The 19,317-nt window shown below is 43.8% G+C and overlaps 1 protein-coding gene across 1 annotated transcript; it reads left to right on the plus strand.

Moving 5' to 3' along the window:
- Positions 1 to 1,903: 1,903 nt before the first annotated feature.
- Positions 1,904 to 19,070, plus strand: ZNF365 (zinc finger protein 365). The gene is made up of 4 exons (XM_054637267.2): positions 1,904 to 2,972; positions 12,006 to 12,186; positions 14,098 to 14,135; positions 16,634 to 19,070. The coding sequence occupies exons 1-4, from the start codon at positions 2,248 to 2,250 to the stop codon at positions 16,878 to 16,880; spliced, it is 1,191 nt and encodes a 396-aa protein (XP_054493242.1). The 5' UTR covers positions 1,904 to 2,247; the 3' UTR covers positions 16,881 to 19,070.
- Positions 19,071 to 19,317: the final 247 nt, after the last annotated feature.

A 19,317-nucleotide genomic window follows, 5' to 3' on the forward strand; every position in this document is an offset into this window, starting at 1 on the left:
CTAAATGGCAGCATCAGGAATTGAAAACTGAAGACATGAGGAGCTGGATCCCAATCCAGCAAAACAAATACTTGGAGTGCAAGTAAACCCTGAGAAATCTTGAAAGAAGAATTTCTGGGGCTAAATGGTTGCCTGATTTCAGATCTAATGGGCCGAAACCATATAGCTTAGGCTGCAGAACAATGGGCTCCTTCAAAGTCATCAACATTTTCTATTCCTTAAGACCATGAGGGTTCTCATTACTGTCAGCTGGAGAGGGCAGGTGGGTGTCACCTCTTCTAAATGTGGATGGAGCCTCAGGTAGCATCCCATCATGCTAAGCTCACCACACTTGTAGAGCATTCATCTGCACCTTGGAGCATCAGCACCGAGTACCTGTGACATGGAGGAGGTATGAAGGCAATGGGCACAACAGAGAGAGAGAATGGACAGTAGAGGACAACAGCCAAGGAAGTGGGAACCAAAACATGGTTACATTCTGTCAGTGTTGGCCTCCTACAAAGAAATAGTCAGGAGTCCCAAATCTGGCAGCAAACATTGTTCAAAGCTATTCCCTCCTGACCTCCTTTCTAGGCTTTGGTACTGCTTGATGATAAAAGAAGGGAAAATCACCACATTTAGGCAAGGTAATAAAGGACAACCAACTCATGCAAAATGTTGCAGCCTGGATGCTAGCCCACACACTTCAGAGATTAGCTGAAGCTCTGAAAAGCAATTTGAGTAACTTCCTTTGATGTACCATCTGGTGAATAATTTACTGGGAATGTCTTAATCACATCAAAGGTATCTATCAATGTGCTCAGATTTTCTCAGTGTTTAAGACTCTGCCTGTATATTGTGCTCAAGGAACAGACATAATAGTACAGAATTAAACTTTACTGCAGTACTCCCACAGTAATAAAAAAAAATCTGCAGCATATTACCAGTATGGCCTCAAGGACTAGGTTTAGGAAGAGCAATATTTCACTATTACCTCAAAAAGGCTGCTACTCTATAATCAGCCTTGCTTGTGTTTCCAAAAATTTATAAAATAGACACACATCTGTGGCATAAAAATGTTAAGAAGCACATCTCCCTATTCAGAGGGTTTATTGGCAGGGTTCTCTAACATCAATCACATGGGTTTAGACCCAGACTAGATTTAGACTAGATCTAAGGAAGAAATTTTGTGCAATTAGAGCAGTGAAACACTGGGACAGGTTTTGAGAGATGTTGTGGATGCCCCATCCTTGGAAACATTCAAGGTCACATTGGACAGGGCTCTGAGCAGCCTGATCTAGTTGAAGATATTTCTACTTATTGCAGGAAGATTGGACTAGAAGGCCTTTGAAGGTCAACCCAAACCGTTCTATATGTCTATGACATCCATTTGTCATACTCTAAATGGGAGTACTACAATTACTGCTTCCCCTCCCCAAATATTGAGACTAAATTGGGGTAATATTAAAAAAAAAAACAACTAAGTGAACAAACTAAAAACCCTACAAAACTTACTGACTATTAAATAGCCAGAAAGCCCTGAACACCCCTGAAAGCCAAGGCTAGATTATACTTATTTGCATGTGCCAGTCCTGTCTTGATGCTTCAGCGCTTTAGATTGCATTATCCTTCAGCATCACCCCAGCACACCCCGCGCAGCTCACTCACTGCTTTGCTGTGTTGACAGGACCCCGCAAAGCCCCGCGAACGCCCCCGGCCAGGTGCTCACGGCAGGCGGGTCCGGAGGAGGTCGCTCCGGCGAGGGGAGCGACTCCGGCCCCGGGATCGTAGCCCCGTGGGCTGCTGACATCCACCCACCCACCCACCCACGCCCGCCCGCAGCACCCCCCACCGGGCATCCCCGCCCCTCCGCATCCCCGCCGCTCCCCGCTCCGCGTCCCCGCCGCTCCCCGCTCCGCATCCTCGCCCCGCCCGCCCCGCCCCGCGGGCTGATTTACGGCTCTGCTGAAAACGCCGCCCCGCTGCCGCCACCAGCAACAAGTCGGGTGAGTGCGGCGACCTTGCGGGCGGCCGAGGCCCGCGCCGAGCCGGGGCCCGGCGCCGCTCCGCTCCGGCAAGGCCCGGGCGGCGGCCGAGGCGAGCGGAGCCCCGCCGAGCGAGCGGAGCCGGCGGGGCCGTGCGGCCGGAGCGCCGCGCCGGGTGGGCGCGTCCCCGGGCGGAGATGGCGCGGTACCCCTGAGGAATCGCCGGGAAAGTTTCCCAAGTTTCCCGTGGGGCGCGGACGCGGGCCGTTCCCTCCGGCGAGGAATGCAACAGACAGCCCGGGATGAAGGCGGGCACCCTTGGCCGGAGCCGCTCGGCGGCGTCAGCCTCCCCTTCCGCTGCCCGCGATGCGGCGACCACACCAGGTTCCGGAGCCTGTCCTCGCTGCGGGTGCACCTGGAGTACAGCCACAGCTTCCAGGAGAGCAGCCTCCTGGCCAGGAGCAGCCTGTTCTCTCCGCTGAAGGACGCGGAGCCGGTGTCTCCGCCGGAGCCCGCAGCCCAGGGCAGCCCGGGCAGCCCCGGCGGCGTTGCCGCGCAGCCCGCGGGGCCCTACCTGAACTTGGGCGGCGCGTCCTGCGGGAGCGGCAAGGGCGAGCAGCCGCGGGAGCTGGCGGCCGAGCGGCCCGGCTCCTACCTGGCCAACTATGTGTCGGCTGAGTCTCCCAGCGAGCTTTCCAAACCCGGCCTCTCGGCCGCTGATTCCAAAGCCTCCTTCGAGGCACACGTCAGAGAAAAGTTTAACAGGATGGTAGAGGCCGTGGACAAAACGATCGAGAAGCGGATCGACAAGCTTACCAAAGAGCTGTCCCAGAAGACGGCGGAGCTGCTGGAGGTGCGGGCAGCGTTCGTGCAGCTGTCCCAGAAGAAGCAGGAGGTGCAGCGGCGAGAGCGGGCCCTGAGCAGGCAGGTGGATGTGGCGGTGGAGATGATCGCAGCCTTGAAGCAGCGGCTCAGCGAGTCCGAGGAGGAGCTTCACCGCAAAGAGGAGTAAGTGAGGAGGCGAGTGCCGATGGCTTGGCGAGGGCTGGCCAGCTCCTGCGTGAGTGACAGCCTTTGGGGGAGAAGAGAGGGAATGGCTCAGTTGCTTGCTGATTATGAAAGGGCCTGGAGCTCCCCGCTTCAGATCACTATATTGCTAGAGTTGTAGCCATGTGACCGTGTCCCCTGCAAGGCAGTGGACAGCTCCCTGAGCAGGTGGCTTTCACACTGGCTCCCCAGTGACTAAGAGGGCAGGGGACAGCTCCCTGAGCAGGTGGCTTTCACACTTGGCTCCCCAGTGACTAACTTCTACACTTTCTAATGCCTGTGTTGTGCCTCTGGTTTCATGGGGGTAGGGACAAGTAGGAGCTCTCATCAGCATGTAATGTGATTTACACTGCCACCTTTAATGCATTGTCTTTTTAAGAAGAGATGGTTGGATAAGTCTGGATGAAGTATGCAAGAATACCTAATAGCACCTTTTCCCTTAAGCCTTCTCACCACGGTCAGCCTGTGGAGTGCACAGTCTCCTGTGCATCAGTGAAGCTTTACTGGAGACAGTGTTAAAAAGGCCATGTCCAAGTAGTTCTTGTCTAGTTTTTTAGATGGACACAGAACTGTGGAACAGGAATCACTAATATGGGACTGGGATGCAGATGCCAGAGTTCTGACTAACCTAAGCCATCTAAAAATACATTCATGATGCATCCATTAAAAATGTAGTGATAGCTGATATATAATTTATACATGAACTACTTAGTTTATTCAGCACTTGCTGAAACCTTTCAGGCTTTTCAGAGCAACACAAGTTATTTTAGAGAAATGGAAATAAAGAGCCTTGGTAATGGTATGCCTCTAAACCAATTCATCAGCTTACAAAAGGAAGATGAGAAGTGGTAGTTGCCATGACACTGATCTTACAAGAAATAAGGAAGGTGGTGTAGGAGTTCAGTGTAGGAAGTTTGGAGGGCTTTCATCATTCCTTCCTGTAGTCTAAGGACAAGAAAGAAAAGATGAGGATCAGTAGGAGCCATCTATCTTGAAGCAGAGCTAGAGATTTTCCAGAAGAGGGGATACATAAAGGTGGTGGGATTTGAGCCTCTCAGATCTTCCTTGAAGGGATATTCAACAGAACCTCTGATTTTAAAGTATGAAAGAGAAGATTGAAATGGAAGATTCATGGAAGAGAAGATTGAAAGACTTAAGGTGAAGCTGAAGCTGAATAGTGTAACTGAGGCAGATTTGAAAGTATGCTGGAGGGAAGCCATGAAGATAACATAGTTTCAAGCAGTTTTGGTATTCCCATCTAGCCAGACTGCCCTCCTGGGCTCTTTCACAGTGAGCCATCCTATTTCCTCTAGAAAAGTATCTTAGAGCGGGAGGGATTGCTCTGTGAAGGTCCTTCTTCCCTCTGCAGACTACCAGGAGACCTCAGGTAAGCAGCTGTCTTAGGCTAGATGCAGAATTTCAGACATCTCAAGTTAAGTGGCATGAATCTTACCCCAAACTAAAAGCAGAGTGTGTTCTTAAAAATCAAGACTAGGATCTAAAAAGGAAAAAAAAAAATGTTGGGAGAAAGAAAGTATTCAGTGGGACAAACCCAAAGTTCTGCAATGCTGTAGAAGAAGAAAAGACCTTGTGGGAAAAGAGGAAAGGGGCAATTGAGTCATCTGGGTAGAAAGAATGGTACAATATGGATGGCAAAGGACACTGATCTTTGGAAAGAAAAAGACAGCTGAAGTTGTGATTTTTAACTGTATTAGGAAAAGGAACAAGGAAGAGGCCACATGCTCTTTGGCAGACTACTTACCAACAGCACAGTCAGGCTGGTGTTCTGAGGCCAGAAGAGACTGAATAGAGAATGAGGAGAAGTGGGAAAACATTGTCCTTCACATTGGGACATTACCAGCTCAGGAAAGGGGCAGGAGCTCAGATGATTGCTGTTGGAATTCTTGTCTTGAAAGGAGGAGGGTGAATGCATAAACAAATGATGAGGTAGCTTCTAAGTTGATGTTACAGGGAAGGCTGAAGGTTACTTGGCCAGAAACACTAACCAAAAGAGGAGGCTGCACAAGAGACTCCACAGAGTACTCACAGAATACTTCAGAGTATTGCTCTTTAGAGTTTTGCTTCCACTTTCAACAAAAAGACTTGAAAGCAAGTGCAGCAATAGGAATGAGTGAACAGCTCTTACACAGCAGTGTGTTAATTTGTACAGGTAAATGTGTGTAATGCACGGCAGTGGGTAGGATGGAAGAATAGCAGCCCTGAGTACCAAGGGGGAAGAGAGCAGTCAGAATTTGTTATTGCCTGTGTCTGTGCCCAGCTCCACAGCATTGCCTCTGAAGGACACTGGGAGGGTAGGCAGGGTAAAAGAATAGGTTGAATTCACTTAGGAAAAACTGGAAGTGTGTTGGGTTTCCTCTCATTTAGATGATTCTTTCATTTCCCATCTTGAGGGATGATATGGGATAGTGCCATAGAAAAATGTACTGTTTGTCTTTCCAATTGAAAGGTCATTGTATAATTAGCAAATTGAGAAGGAAGGTAGGTATAAAAAATGCTTTGTAAGAGCAGGACTGATAGTTCTAGAGCAGCTTTTCAGAGCTGATTCTCTAAAATGCCTGGGACAGTTAGCTTTACTCCAGCAGCAGGGAGGCACTGGGTGATGTGCTCTAGTAGAGAAAAAAGTTCACGACTTTGGTAACAACAGTGGCACTTGTCTGGGCTGTTGGTAAACTCTGAGACTTGTCTATATATTCAATCCTTTGTGTGTTCAAAACTTACTTGGTGTGCTGAGAAGACATTGTCCTTCAAAAAAGGAGGATCTCAACTTTGGCTTTGATTTCTGGAAGAAGTCCAGATGATTAGATAGCCAAACAAGACTGCATAATGGAAATTGCAGAAGCAGTTCTCACTGCAGCTTGTGGAAAGTCAAAGGCATCCCTTAGGGACTGCTTTGATACTTGCTGACCTTCAGAAATAAATGCTTTCATCAGTTTCTTTGGATTTTTTTTTTCCATAAGCAATCTTGTGAATATGGATAACTTTTTCCTAAAATTAGCATTGGTATTGAGCTAGTGTAGCTGAAAATCTTTTCCTCTTAGCAGCAGAAAAAAGAAAACACCTTCCCTGAAACATCTGAGTGTTGGTTTAGACCATCAGCAGGAACAGGGCTGCCCATTTGAAGCACTTGTAGGATCAGTGGGGTTATTTCTTAAGACTTGTCAGTTGATTATGTTTTGTTTGTTTTAAATAAGGCCTTTAGCAGTCCAGCAAAGACAGCAATGAAGTGAAGATACCTTTTTAGTTACATTTTCTTAGTTTTCTTTCAAAAACTGTAATGCCAATATGCATGCAGGTATGTGCTGATACTGGTGTGGGGCCCTCGTGGAGGTGAACTCTGTTGAAGGGTAGCACAGCTGGAGGTACAACACTGACTATATTAATACATAGCTGAAATAGTATTACTCTAAGCACAGAGCTGCTGAGCAAAGAATTATTTAATTAGAAAATGTGCCCTGAAAGGGATTATTCCATGTTTGATGAAGGAGAATGCAACTCAGAGTGAGCACTGTGATCTTAAAGATAACACAGAAGCATGCCCAAAGGGCATAAGCCTTTGTTGAATAAGATATCAAGAAAACCATTGAAACAAAAACCAGCTATGAACTTAACTGCTAGAGGACACTGAGAGGCTTGTTTCTGGATGTAATGTAAGAAAATTGAAACTGGTAGAGTTTGATTTTCAGTAAGTTTGAACAGGGTAAGAAGGGATGGTCTTTGGCTGGAATCTACCTTCAATGGTAACTTAAACAGCTTCACTTTGTCTCCTAATCCTAGAGTAAGATCATTAATGTACCTTGCCATATCTCTGACAGGAATTTCTCTAACCAGTCCAATGCATTTGTTTTGAGACTGGCCATGCCTCTGCTCTGACAGAGCCTGGAATGCAAGGATTAATTCAGAATAGCTGTTGTGGGCAGTAGTTATTCTTGCCAGTGGCTTCACCTTAAGCTTGCAATTAATGAAATTATCTGTGCAGGTAACATCTTGACAATGTGCTGGCTTTTAGAGATCACTGCAATTTGTGCTTTAAAACAGCTTTCCCTTAAAAAGGGGTTTCAATTGTACCACAAAACAGTTTTGATTTGCTTTAAGCAGAGTACAACTACAATTACACATTGTTCTTCCACCCTCAGTTTTAGGTAATCCTGCTCCCTCTTTCCTGTTTTCTTTCATCTTCCTACTCAAGAGATTACTCCCCCCCATGCAGCTGTACAGGTTTAAACCTAGCATGACTGTCCCACAGAATGGCTCTGTGAAATAAAGCTTAAAATCTTCAGTGTCACCCAGTAAATTCAGGGCTCTGTCTAGAACACAGCCCACTGAATGGGTACAATAACTTTCTGAGGGAGGAGGTGTGAATCTCTTAAATCAAATGTCCTTTTAGTGGTGTGGTAATGTGAAACCACAACCTAATGAATAACAGCAGCCTTCAGGCAAAAACACCAGTTGGGTGATGGATAAGGTCAGTGGCATTAATACTTAATGAATATACATATTAAATATTTTGAGAAGTAAATCACTTTACTACTTACTGTGGTAGGAGTTTTCCCACCTTCAGGTAAAATGATGGTTTGGTTTTCTATTGATTTTAGACAGAGTTATGCTAAATGTGATTCTCTAAAGTGATTTGATATTGGATGCAAAACCTGCATGGAGCCTCGTGCTTATCTCCACCTCCAGAGCAGCTGCAGGTGTCAGTGTTGCTGTGCACAGTCCTGGGGCCAGTGCTATGCATCCGTGGGAGGGCTTGGTTGCAATGTGAGAACTCATTAGCCCTTCTTGTCAGGTGTTAAGGAGCTGGAGCTGTCCCACCCTCTGCATTTAGTCAGTGTATGTCACTCTTAGCTGCTGAAAGTCATAGAAACACTGAGCATCTCCCAGGATCCCTGTGCTGGCAACTGCTCCAGTAAACAAGAACTGCAGCTCGCTCATCCTAAAGGAGCGCTGAATAATCCAGTGGTAAAGGCAGAAGAATAAATGTCACCTAGTCAGCCTATGATTTATAACTTTATTTACCACATCTCAAGTTGTTTCATGGTAACAGCCTCCATAAAGAAGTTTTTGAGCTAGGCTGCAGTTGGGATGCAAAATGCCAAACTACTTAAGTCTAGTAAACTGTAATAGGTGAACTGCCTGGCAGAGTCAGATTAAAATAAAAGCTTTGGCAGCAAGTCCTTCTTACTTACAGTGAGTTCTTCCCCCTGCACTTGTTTTTTCAGCTGAACACCTCTGAGGTGCCTGCTGTACTGCAGTAAATTGCCCCTGGACTCCTCTGGCTCTCGAAGAACTCCTTTCTGACACTCTGGCAGTACAGGCATCTCCTGCTCCTCTTGGACACCTCCCAGGTTGCATCCCCCTTGTCTTTCCCTCTCACTTGCCTCACCCTGCTGCTGGCAGCTCAATACACTCCCTGCTCTCCAGGCTGCAGGAGCAATTCCCTCTTCCTGAAAGGTTTCATCTGACAGAGCATCCCCCAGGACAAAGCAAGAAATCCACTTTTCTCCCTGCTGCCCAGTCACAGCCCTGTAAACATTTTGCATACAATATACCTTAGTGTTGGTATAGTAAACTATGAACAGATGAGATTACAGAAATTTAAGAGATCTAGGGTGCATTGAGCATCATCTACACCACTCAGAAGATGTAGTGCCAGGATCTGTTGCTTACCCCCATAAGCAAGTGCCAGGGTGCAGAGCTGGGGGAAGGGGGCAGGAGTCTGCTGGGCAGAGGAGCAGAGCAGTAAGGAGATGATGCTGAGAGCAGAGGAGTTCTCAGGGGGAGTTAATAACTCCATGGAACCTTTCCTCAACGTAACAGAAGTGCTCCAGATGTAGAATAGTCAGCGCAGGGCAGCAGAGACCTCTTGTTAAAAGGGCAACACCTCAGGTGTGAGCCACTTTAACAAAGCTGCTCCTGTTTCAGGTGAATGCTGCTCACAAGGCTGTGCTGTCAGGACACAGAGCCCAGTGGGCCCATGCTGCTGTGCTCTGGTTTATGCCTCTAGCACGTGGGCCCCACAATATTCATGGCTTCAGCTTCCCCCTGACTTCATGAAGAGCAGTGTCAGACCTCTCTGAACACCCATCTTTCACAAGCATGAGAATAGAGAGTGAAAGACAGAAATCCTGTCATATAATCCTCAAAAATTTGGCAGAGGTCTGGAGAAATAAATTGAAAGCAAAATAAAGAACATAAGCAAAAAAAATCATCACAGATATCCCGAAATGAAATTGAAGGGAAAGGGTCATCAGTAGGGCTGAGAAAAAGTCTGGGCAAACTACAAGAGACAAGAAGGGCGATTAGACAGGTAAACAGCAGCTGCAGGAAGCTACAGGATTTCTTTGAACCATTTCCCTATTGTTCACAGTGGGAGGAGGCTAAAAATTCTTCTGGGAACTCCCTTCAGGTAACCAAGGCATAGCTGGGCAAGGAGTGAGCTCTCTGAGGAAGAAGTGTTGGAGCAAGTAGAGAGACTTATTAGTAGTCACTCCTCAGGGCTTAATCTTGTTCTTCTGAGAGATGAGAATGAAGTGGAAACAAAGAAAGTAGCTGAACTAACAGCAGTGCTGCTTATCAGTGCAAGGTGTGTGACAGAGCCCTTGTGTGTGGGTGTGTTCTGGCTCCTGGCTTTCCAAAGGGAATTTACAGAGTGCATTTCAGCCCAAAGGAAAACTTTTAGATGAAAGTTATTAAAGGTAGGTTCATAGGCTGTACAAAGGCAGGTAAACAGAGAGAAGTTATGGATATGCTACTATTGCTGCTAATAACAGTTCTTCCAAATAATGGCATGTAGGATGCCAAGTTATCTTTAGTCTAGAAAGCAAGGACAATACTAGGGAATTTATTGACATTATGAGTCTCTTCTCCTCCTGATAGTCATCTAGATCTTCCTGAAAAAACTCTGCTCCCCCCTGGCCTCCTTATGGTATATTAATGAGACATTTGTAGGAAAGGAAAATCTCTTGGTGATTATTTGTACCATAGAACAGGCAACTAACGAATTCTTACTAATTACCTTTGCTGAGATAATTACAAATGTTAGCATTCTTGAAACTATCACTCTTTTAAAAAAATGCCAGTTACTCATGTTTGTGGCGTCCTGCTGCAGCCAAACTCAGAAGCTGACTGAGTCCCTGGGAGGGACATCCTCATGGTGTCCCAGGCTGGCAGCTCCCCACTCTCCCACCGGAGGGTCAGCAGCCTGCCAGGCTGTGCACAGCTCTTCCTTACCCAAAAGGAGAGGGATTTGGAGCCAACCTGCTGAGTTGCTGTCCTTTTGAGCTCCCTGTTCCCAGTAAAAGAGGACCCTGATGAAATAGCAAGGACTTCAGGTTGCTCCTACATTAACCCAAAATGATATGAACTGACTAATGAAGTCAAGTTAATCATAAGTTATGAAGTCAAAGAAGTTACAGTGTGGTGACAATAAAGCTTTAAAATTTACTTTAATGAGTTTCGATTGGCTTCTCCCTAAGCATTCCTCAGTGGCTCTCTAGTATCAGGTTGCTCTGTGCAAGCTAATAATCACTAAAACTGTTCAGAGCCTTGAAATGAAATTGATTAGTTGAGCTTAACAAACAAGTTACCTCTCTGTTTCTTAAGCCAGATTTTATGGGTGAGTTAATATAAACTATTACTCATCCACATTCTTCATCCAAACAATACACGCTTATTTGTACCTGATTCCTACCATTAGATCAGCCATGCAAACAGAACTCTGCTGTAGTATGGAGCAGGCAGGCACAGCCTGAATCCTAGGTGGTGAATTTCCAGGGCTGACCACTCATGCCTGACTCTTAGCACAAAGCAGCTCACTGTTGAAACAACTATACTCCATTAAACCAATTAACTACAACTATACTGAGTTAAAACAACAAAACGCAGAGAAACTTTGAATTTGTTATAAACAATCTAAGCTTTGAAAGGTTATTTCTGCCACAAACTGTTTCATAGTTTCTACTTAAAATGCTTTTTCCTCAGGCAATGTATTTCTACTGAGCAATCATGCCCTTTCTCATTTGGCAAGTTCCCTCAACTCCCACCCTTTTTGTACAAAGCAAAAATTAGCATGGCTTCACTGGCAGAGTAAAAAATATTTATCCAGGCATTTATTAACCAGGGAAGTGCTACATGTTCAGATTTGTCTTCTTTTGTAATACATACTTCAATCTACAACCAAACTTCTTCCACCCAAATAATCCTTTGATATTGGAGGTCCAAGTGGTGTCCTGGTTACTGATAGTAAGTATGCAGAGAAATTAGAAATGAGCAGTGGCTCAGCTGGGAGCTTTCACAGTCACTGGTCCTCTCTGTTTCTTCCACTTGGGTTCCCAGACAAGACACATTCCTAAACTCCTTACCTAAAACTTGTTCTTCCCACACATGTACTCCCTGGTCTATAATCTGTAGATTATCTGTTAATCTCCCCTGCTCCCTCTGGCTCCAGGTCATAACACCACACTTGGACATACTTGTACTAATGCAGTCAAAATTAAATTTAATGGCCACAGAAGCTCTTTTGAGTTCAAAAGAGCAGCAACTTTAAGTGACCATTGTTAGATTGTGATGAAATGAAAAGATTAATTTGGGAGTTCATCTGTTTCTCTTCATGTTTCAGAGCTAATATCCTCATGGTTAAGTAAAAGAGAAAGCAGATACAGCTGTCTCCAGATACTTTGAGATGTGATGCTTAATCATATTTCTACTCTGTGGGCCACTAAAGACTAATTCCAAGAGACCAAACGAAGTGAAAACCCCACCCCAAACCCACTGCCCATAAACCTAAATTCAGCATTCAGGCTTCCAGATCTTCACTTTGTCCACAAAAAAGTTGAAATCTTTTGACAACGGTGGAGGACAGTAATTAGCCACTCCATGACAAACTGGAGAAGCACCAGTAGTTCTTGACAACGGTGAGACCAGGGAGCTGCTGTTATCTAAATGTGGCCTCTTTGCAATGTTTCCATCTTGCAGAGAAGTTGTTACTTTCAACCACTTCCTGGAAGAAGCAGCAGAAAAAGAAGTGCGGGGGAAAGCCAGGCTGCAGCACTTCATCGAGAACCTGTTGCAGCGCGTGGATCTGGCAGAGAGGCAGCTGGAATATTACCAAAGCCAGCAGATGGTGTGCAACCACACTGACATCAGCGAGCACGTGGTAAGCCAGCACAGCCCCTCCCTGTGCTGCCACCCTGCCCCTGCAGCCAGACCTCTGCCCTTGGAACATGGGTGGGCTTGGTGGCTCGGGCTGAGCACTGCTGCAGGCAGATGTGCACTTGTGAAAGCAGCAGCAGCCAAAGATGATAAAGGGAGAGCAGAGAGTAATGAAATATTTGATAGATAATTAAATTATTTTTCAGCTTTGGCTATTGCTGCTGTTGCCTTTGCCATGAACACTTTTTTTAATGTGACTTGGCAGTCTATTTGGGATGCCTGAAGATTTTCAGGAAAGACATAGATCCCTATAGGTGATACATCAGCTTGCTGGCAAATCATCTTTTCTCTGGTAGTTACCTATCATGGGACTCTTAGAAATGGTGAATGCATTCCCACAGGCCTGTATCACATGGATTAGAAATCCAAGAACATTACTTTTTAAAATACATTATTTCTTTTTAAGCCCTCATTTTTAATACCTAAACTCAGTATTTTCCTATAATGCATTACATTTATATGACAAGTTTAGGCACAGGACTTCCAAGGAACATTTCAGTTTAATTGAATACCCCGTGCTGCCTGTGCTAAGTAGTTGTTCACCCTGGGATGTGAGAAGAAGGCATTTGATCATGTCCAGCACTGAACAGGTATGCAGTGGTGGAAAGGAAATGTTCCCAGAGCTACTTGGAAGACAACAAGCTTTAGGTAAGATGAGCTGAAATGCAGTGCAGGCATCTCAGACAGTATCTGTGAGAAGATTATGGGACACTGTACAGATGGGCCTCAATATTAAATCATCTCTCTTGCTCTGGATGTGTTTATCATAATGCCAGGCTCAGCAGTGTCCCTTGGGGAGGGCTCTGATTTTTAAGGCACCTGCCCTGATTTCTGGGTAACTTCAGCATTCCTCTAAGGCCATTCATCCAAATATTGACCATCCTGACCTTCAGGAGGTACAGGAAAGTACACCATGAGATGGCTCCAGACACCAACGAAGACAGATGGCAAGCAAAGTCAGGCTGGGCAAAAATCCATCTGCAAAGTATGGACAATACCAGGGACAGAAGGAACATTTACAAGAACATAATCATTTTCAGATGCCAAATCTGACTTGCTTGTCTCAGGGACTTCATTAAATGATATTCAAAGGCTCAGTGTAGCAGCTCTGATGAGAGCTCAATACAAAGAACCTATTTAGTACTGAAAAAAAAATTAATTTAAGCTGAGCTGGCATTAAACACCTCCTTTTCTGACCCCCACCAAAAGAGGGACTAGACAAAGTGTTTCCACACTGTGAACCAAACTGCTGTAAAAAATGCAGTCATGCAAATTTGGCCTGGCATTGAAGCTATGCTGTCCCTAGCTGGTCTCAGCATCTGCAGGAGGGGGAGAGAAATGTTTCTGTTCTCACCCTCCACCCTTCAGTGCAAGTCTGGCAGAGCCAAGGGCTTGTAGCTGGAGTTTCCTAGCCACTTGTGTAAAGGAAATGTATCACTGAAAAATTAAAGGATCTGAAAGTTAATTTCATACAGCTTATTCAGCCACTGGCCTTTATTAATTATCTTGAACACAATAATTACTTCCCATTGTATCCATACTGTTTAATCTAATGTGAAAGATCTCTGTTCAGCCCACACTTCTTTAGCAATTTACTTTGATTATAGTTACAATAAAAATAATGGGAAAAATCAAACCACTAACAACTCACACATTATGAATTTTAAAAACATGTTCATAAGATGGAAGAGTAATAATCTGTAAAAGAGGTGACTTTTTTGGTTTGTTTCCTGAATGTTCTAGTTTAACATGTGAGAATGGAAATACAGTTTTAAATATTGTGTATATTTTATCATTGTACTTTAATTACTTGAAAATGTAATAGTAATACCCTGTTTTTTTTTTTTCATTGCAGTTTACAGACATTTCATTAAATAAGAAACCCAGATGCCTGTATGTATATCTCCTTTTTTTTTAACTTAAATGCAATAAGTTGTCATGCTTGCATTTCTGCTTTTACATTTTACCTTGTAGGCTGGGACCTACATATGGTCTCTATTTATGTCATGTAATTGAGGAAAACCAGATTTCTGCTAAAACTATACTCAGATATTCTCTAAAGAAAATAAAGAATGCTAATTTTCTGTTAAAGAAATTACTCCTTCCTGCTGACTATAACAGCCTATTGCAAAGCTACAGGAGTTGAATCTCTTTGGCTCACGCAGTCCAAGTTCCAGTTGAAAATACCTTTAACATTCTGTAGGTAGGAGAGAGACAGTTGTCATTTCCTAACTGACAGTAACAATCATATCACCAAACAAGTGCCCTGAGCAAGCATGGGCACTAACAATCTCAGGTTACTCAAGCAGCTGTCCTGGGAGCAGCAGAACTAATTGGGGCTGGTCTCCCATGTCTTTGTGACTTGGTCATGAGTCCCAGCAGGTGGTTTGGAGCATCACGTGCTGCTTGGCCAAGTGGCAGCCAGGCACTGCACCCCTCTTCAGGGCAGCCTTTCCTTGTGGGGACACAAGTTCAGGACTTTTTCCCTTTGCACCACCACAAGTCCTTCTCCATAACACAACAGATTAGGAATACGTGTGAGGAGAAGTTCAGACTCTCTACAGTCACTTGTGTTGCAGAGCTGCTGCTTTCAGTGAAAAAGCATTTCCTGCATCTGGAGCTGGCAGCTTTGCATTTCACCTGCATCTTCCTCCATCTTGGCTACTTTCTTACCCTGACTGTGAACTGGGGACAGACATCCATCTTCTCTACCATAAAGTTCAATTTAAGTACAGTTTAGCCCCTTTAGGTAGCCCCTGAGATCATATTGACCTTACCTTCTGGTTTTAGTAGCTTCATTCAGTGCAGCAGGGGACTGCCTAACATCACCTGCAATAATGCCTGTGTATGCTTTGGGAATAAATGATGTTCCTTCTTCACCATAACAACATCTGAGACAAACAGAACGCTGCATCTTTAAACAACAACTAAGTAATGGACTGGAAAAAACAGTACCCAAGGACTGATGGTAAACTGGAGTGGCCAACACTTGTGCATTCACACAGGTCATTCCTAAACCCCAGCAAGTGGTCAGAGCCCAGGCCTGCACCAGGCCAGGATGACACAATGCCTGCAAGCTCCAGCTTGGACCTGCAGAGCATTTCACCCCCTAAACCTCCCCCTAGTGAAATCTGCTTGGCAAAACTGCCAACCAGGTAATGCTGTTACATAGGTGAGGCTTAGTTCCTACAATGATAGGTGGTCCTCACTGCCTCCTACCAACAAATACAGACTTCCATGACACACTTCTCATCTTCCTAAAGAGCAGGAGGGTTTACACTGTACACATCTGAGTGACCACAGCTTTTTCCACTACTGGCTTTGTCAAGTGTGCAATATGATTTAACTCCTAGAAGAAATAATACTACAGATACATGGTTTTCAGAAATACAGGCTATGGAAAAGAGCCCTGTGGGACCCCTTAAAAGATCAGCTTGTACATCAGCACATCTGCTCTTCACTTCAGTCACAGGAGCTGGGTAGACATGAGCTGGTGCCTTAACATTCATAGTTCTGCTGTTACACTAATGCATCTGCTGTAAAACATTTCAAGATTATGTTAAAAGGGACTATAATGATCTTAGCTAAACTGTGGAACTGCAGTTTTGATGTCATATTTCAGAGTGCATGGTTCAGCCTTTGCAGCACTGGGCACTTAGCTGTCGCTCCACCTGAGCTCACCAATTTCTGCAAATCTTGCTGAGTTTGAACCAACACAGAGAGAACAAAGAATTCAGCTTACTTTGGCCTTTAAGCTTTCATACCCTTCTTCCCACTAGTTTTTGTATTCCCCTTTCTTCTTCTCCTGTTTTAAATCAAAGCCTAAAAGGGAAGCTGAAGTTTCCCTGGATTTGTGGTCAGCACAAAGGCAGAGCATGGAGTTTCCTGAGCTATTGGCCATTTGTAGCAGCAGCTCCTGGGGGCCTGGGTGCAGTCCAGAGCAACACTGAGATTCCACAAAGAAGTGTCTACAGTTCCTGCACCTTCTTTCTACTCTTACTGGTGCTGTGTGGTCTTGCAAAGACCAAGGGATGTTCATTCTTTGCAGAATGTGAACATGTGCATCTTTAAAATCCCTGCAGATCACCAAGTATAGACCTCAGTAAGGTCTCAGCACTCCAAAATCAGCAGAATGCTGATCAGAATCAAAGTGCAGAGGAACACACATGAAGAGTGCACCAGTAACACACCTAGGGGTTATTTTAGTGAGGAATGCTTTTGAATACTAAGGAATGTAAATAATCTTACAACTCTGTTTTTAACATGCAGCCTCATTCTGTAAAACAAGACTATTTTTGTTTTTAAAAATGTAAGGGTTTGGGATATTTTGGAGACCTGTCAGTTTGCAAGACTGAATAACAATTCTTAATAATCACTATTATTAATTTCAGGAGCCGAGGAAGTACACACGCTTCATACAACATCCCTGATGCAAAGCCTCATTCCTTTCAAAAAGGAAGGATCTTGCTGAAAAAAGCAAAGGATGAAAAAGCCAGCTTGCAGCCAGTGAAATGCTTCTATGAACCTGTCGATTGCCCAAGGGAAATCTGGAGAGCACAAAAGAAGGGTGAACCAGTCTGCTCTGCCAGGAAAGTGAGTGCAAAATCAAAGATGGGGAAGAAGGCCAAGCCGCTATAGGAACGGTGAGCAGTGTACAGCAGCACAGGAACTTGGCTTCAACACAACAAATATTGAATGGAGTTAGTCATCCTACTTTTTTCCTATCCATCTGGCCATGCCAAAACATATCAGATATAATATATAGAAATATATACATATGGAAGTTTTATATTATTTAGTTATGCCATTGCCTCTTTGGGCGCTATAAAAGAAGTGACATTTTATTCAGTTTACATGGAGGTTTTTCTATTTATTCATGTATTTATTTATTTATTTAGTCATTTATAGAGCTTATTTTAAATAACTGCAGTTATCTTGCTGGGCAGTACTGTGGCTGTATGTTTAATTATTTTAATGGCAGCATGCTCTAACCAACTGGTAATTTATTTTCCATCTGTGTTATTCCTGAAGCTCAGAGGAATCCATTTAATCGGCACTAAAATATTCAATCTTCCAGCTTAGGTAGGTGTGAGATCAGTGACTAACAGACATTCTTAGATGCAAAAGGCCTACTCAAAGTCCCTTGAAGGCTGTTTACAGCACTAGATTGCTACCCTGGGTTTTTGGCTATAAGCACATTTCCATCTTTTATTAAATACATCAAACTACTTGATCCTGCCAGCAGCCATGTTGTCTATTTGGTACAAGTTTGGGCTCCTCTGAGGTGTCCCTCAGCAAGGAGACCAGGAGCTGCCCTGACACACACAGGCCAAATTGGGCCAGAGGAGGAGCTTCAGTGCCAGCAGCAGGTTATCAGCTGTGGTTATCAGCTGTGGTGCAGCAAGTGACAGGCTAAAGCTCTGTGTTACTGCATGGCACTGTGTTCAATGTCTGTGCTTGGTCCCAGGCATAAGAGGCCCAAATAACCCTGATTATAACCCAAATCCTTCACATCTTTATCCCTGAAGAATCTTTACAGGGCTGAGAGATCACTGACTTTGAACTGAGAACCCAAGTGCAAGGCAGTTGGAGATACTGCAGAACACGAATTTGTGTGTTTACACTGGTTTGTGCCAATTAAAAGGATCCTTATTTATTAGAGAACTTATTTATCAAGATGACTTTTTTGTGTGTACAGTATTTTGGTAACATGAATCCTCATGCCATGTTTACAGGTATGAACATCCTGATGATGTTACTGATGAGATTTGTTTTCTCAAGAAAAAGAAAGGATAGATGACACAGGTCTATGTGATTTATTTTTTAAATGCTCATAACAGATGTAAATTGTTTATGTGGAAGGTGATTTTTACAGTATGTGTACAAAGATTTGTGAAAAATGTTTTTCATTTTTTATAACTGTGTCTGTAAGCAGAACTGAGTATAAAAAGACAGTGTATCACTATGATTACTGCTGCAATAAGCACCTGAGTTGCAATATTTTTAAAGCAGAAGATGAACAATCAGTCAGCTAGGATCAGGTAACTACAGATGTCATACATTTGTCAGTGTACAGAGCTCCCAGAAAGTAGCAGAGAGAAGAAAGATTATTATTTCTGACTTTTATTTTAAATAGTGTATATGGAAAAATCAGATATATGTTTAAAAGTTTCTCAACACTGTTTCAGTAGAAAGTCACAGTGTAAAATCAATTCAGGTATTTAGGTTGTAATGATATTTCAATATTTATTTAACTATATCACAAGGCCACACTTGGCTTCATGCTAGGCATTGTGTGTGGTGAAAAGGAATTGTTCATTGTGTTGCATGGGCTTGGGTCAGGTTGTGTGTTACAACAACTTTTATAGGCAAGCTAAAATTGAACCAGTTTTTTCTATTACTTCCCACATCCTTCCACAAACCAAAAAGGACCTTCTTTGAAGATAACAAAGGTGAACATTAGAAAGATAATAAAGTTAAATATATTAATTCATTTCTTTAGCCACTTGACACTGAAAGAATATTTTTATTTTTAAATGCCTATCTACTCTGTTAGTCACCAAAGTTAAGTGCAACTACTAGTTCACAAATGAGATGTTTATTTTATTATTTATCATGCCAAAATCTTAACTGTAAGTTTTCCTTTTGGGAGAGGAAGAGGAAAAGAGTAAGAGAAGTTGCATGTTTTTAAACTTTTCAAAGCCCAATTTACACTTACTTGCTAAACAAATGCCAGTTTAGTTAATTAGAAAGAAATTGGATTGTACTGTAATCCCAGATAAAAGTTTTTAGAATATAAACATTCTAATAATAAAGATATATTTCTCAGTTACTGTGTCATTTAACTTTGTCAAATACATTGTTTCTTACAAAAGCCTCTGAAGCAGCGCAGAAAAAGCCAAGCAGCAGCAGCTTGGACTTTGTTTTATCCCCCAGATGAAGCGTGGCAGTGAAGTCGGGTTGTGACCCTTCCCAGCAATTAACCTGCAGGCAGCTGCTCCATCTTGCCTGCTCAGCTCACAGGTGTCACCTGCTGCTCTCCTACTGTAATGCTGCTTGAAAATCATTCTGGAGG

The sequence above is a fragment of the Agelaius phoeniceus genome, chromosome 9 (assembly GCF_051311805.1).
Source record: "Agelaius phoeniceus isolate bAgePho1 chromosome 9, bAgePho1.hap1, whole genome shotgun sequence".
In the NCBI taxonomy this organism is placed as follows: Eukaryota; Metazoa; Chordata; class Aves; order Passeriformes; family Icteridae; genus Agelaius; species Agelaius phoeniceus.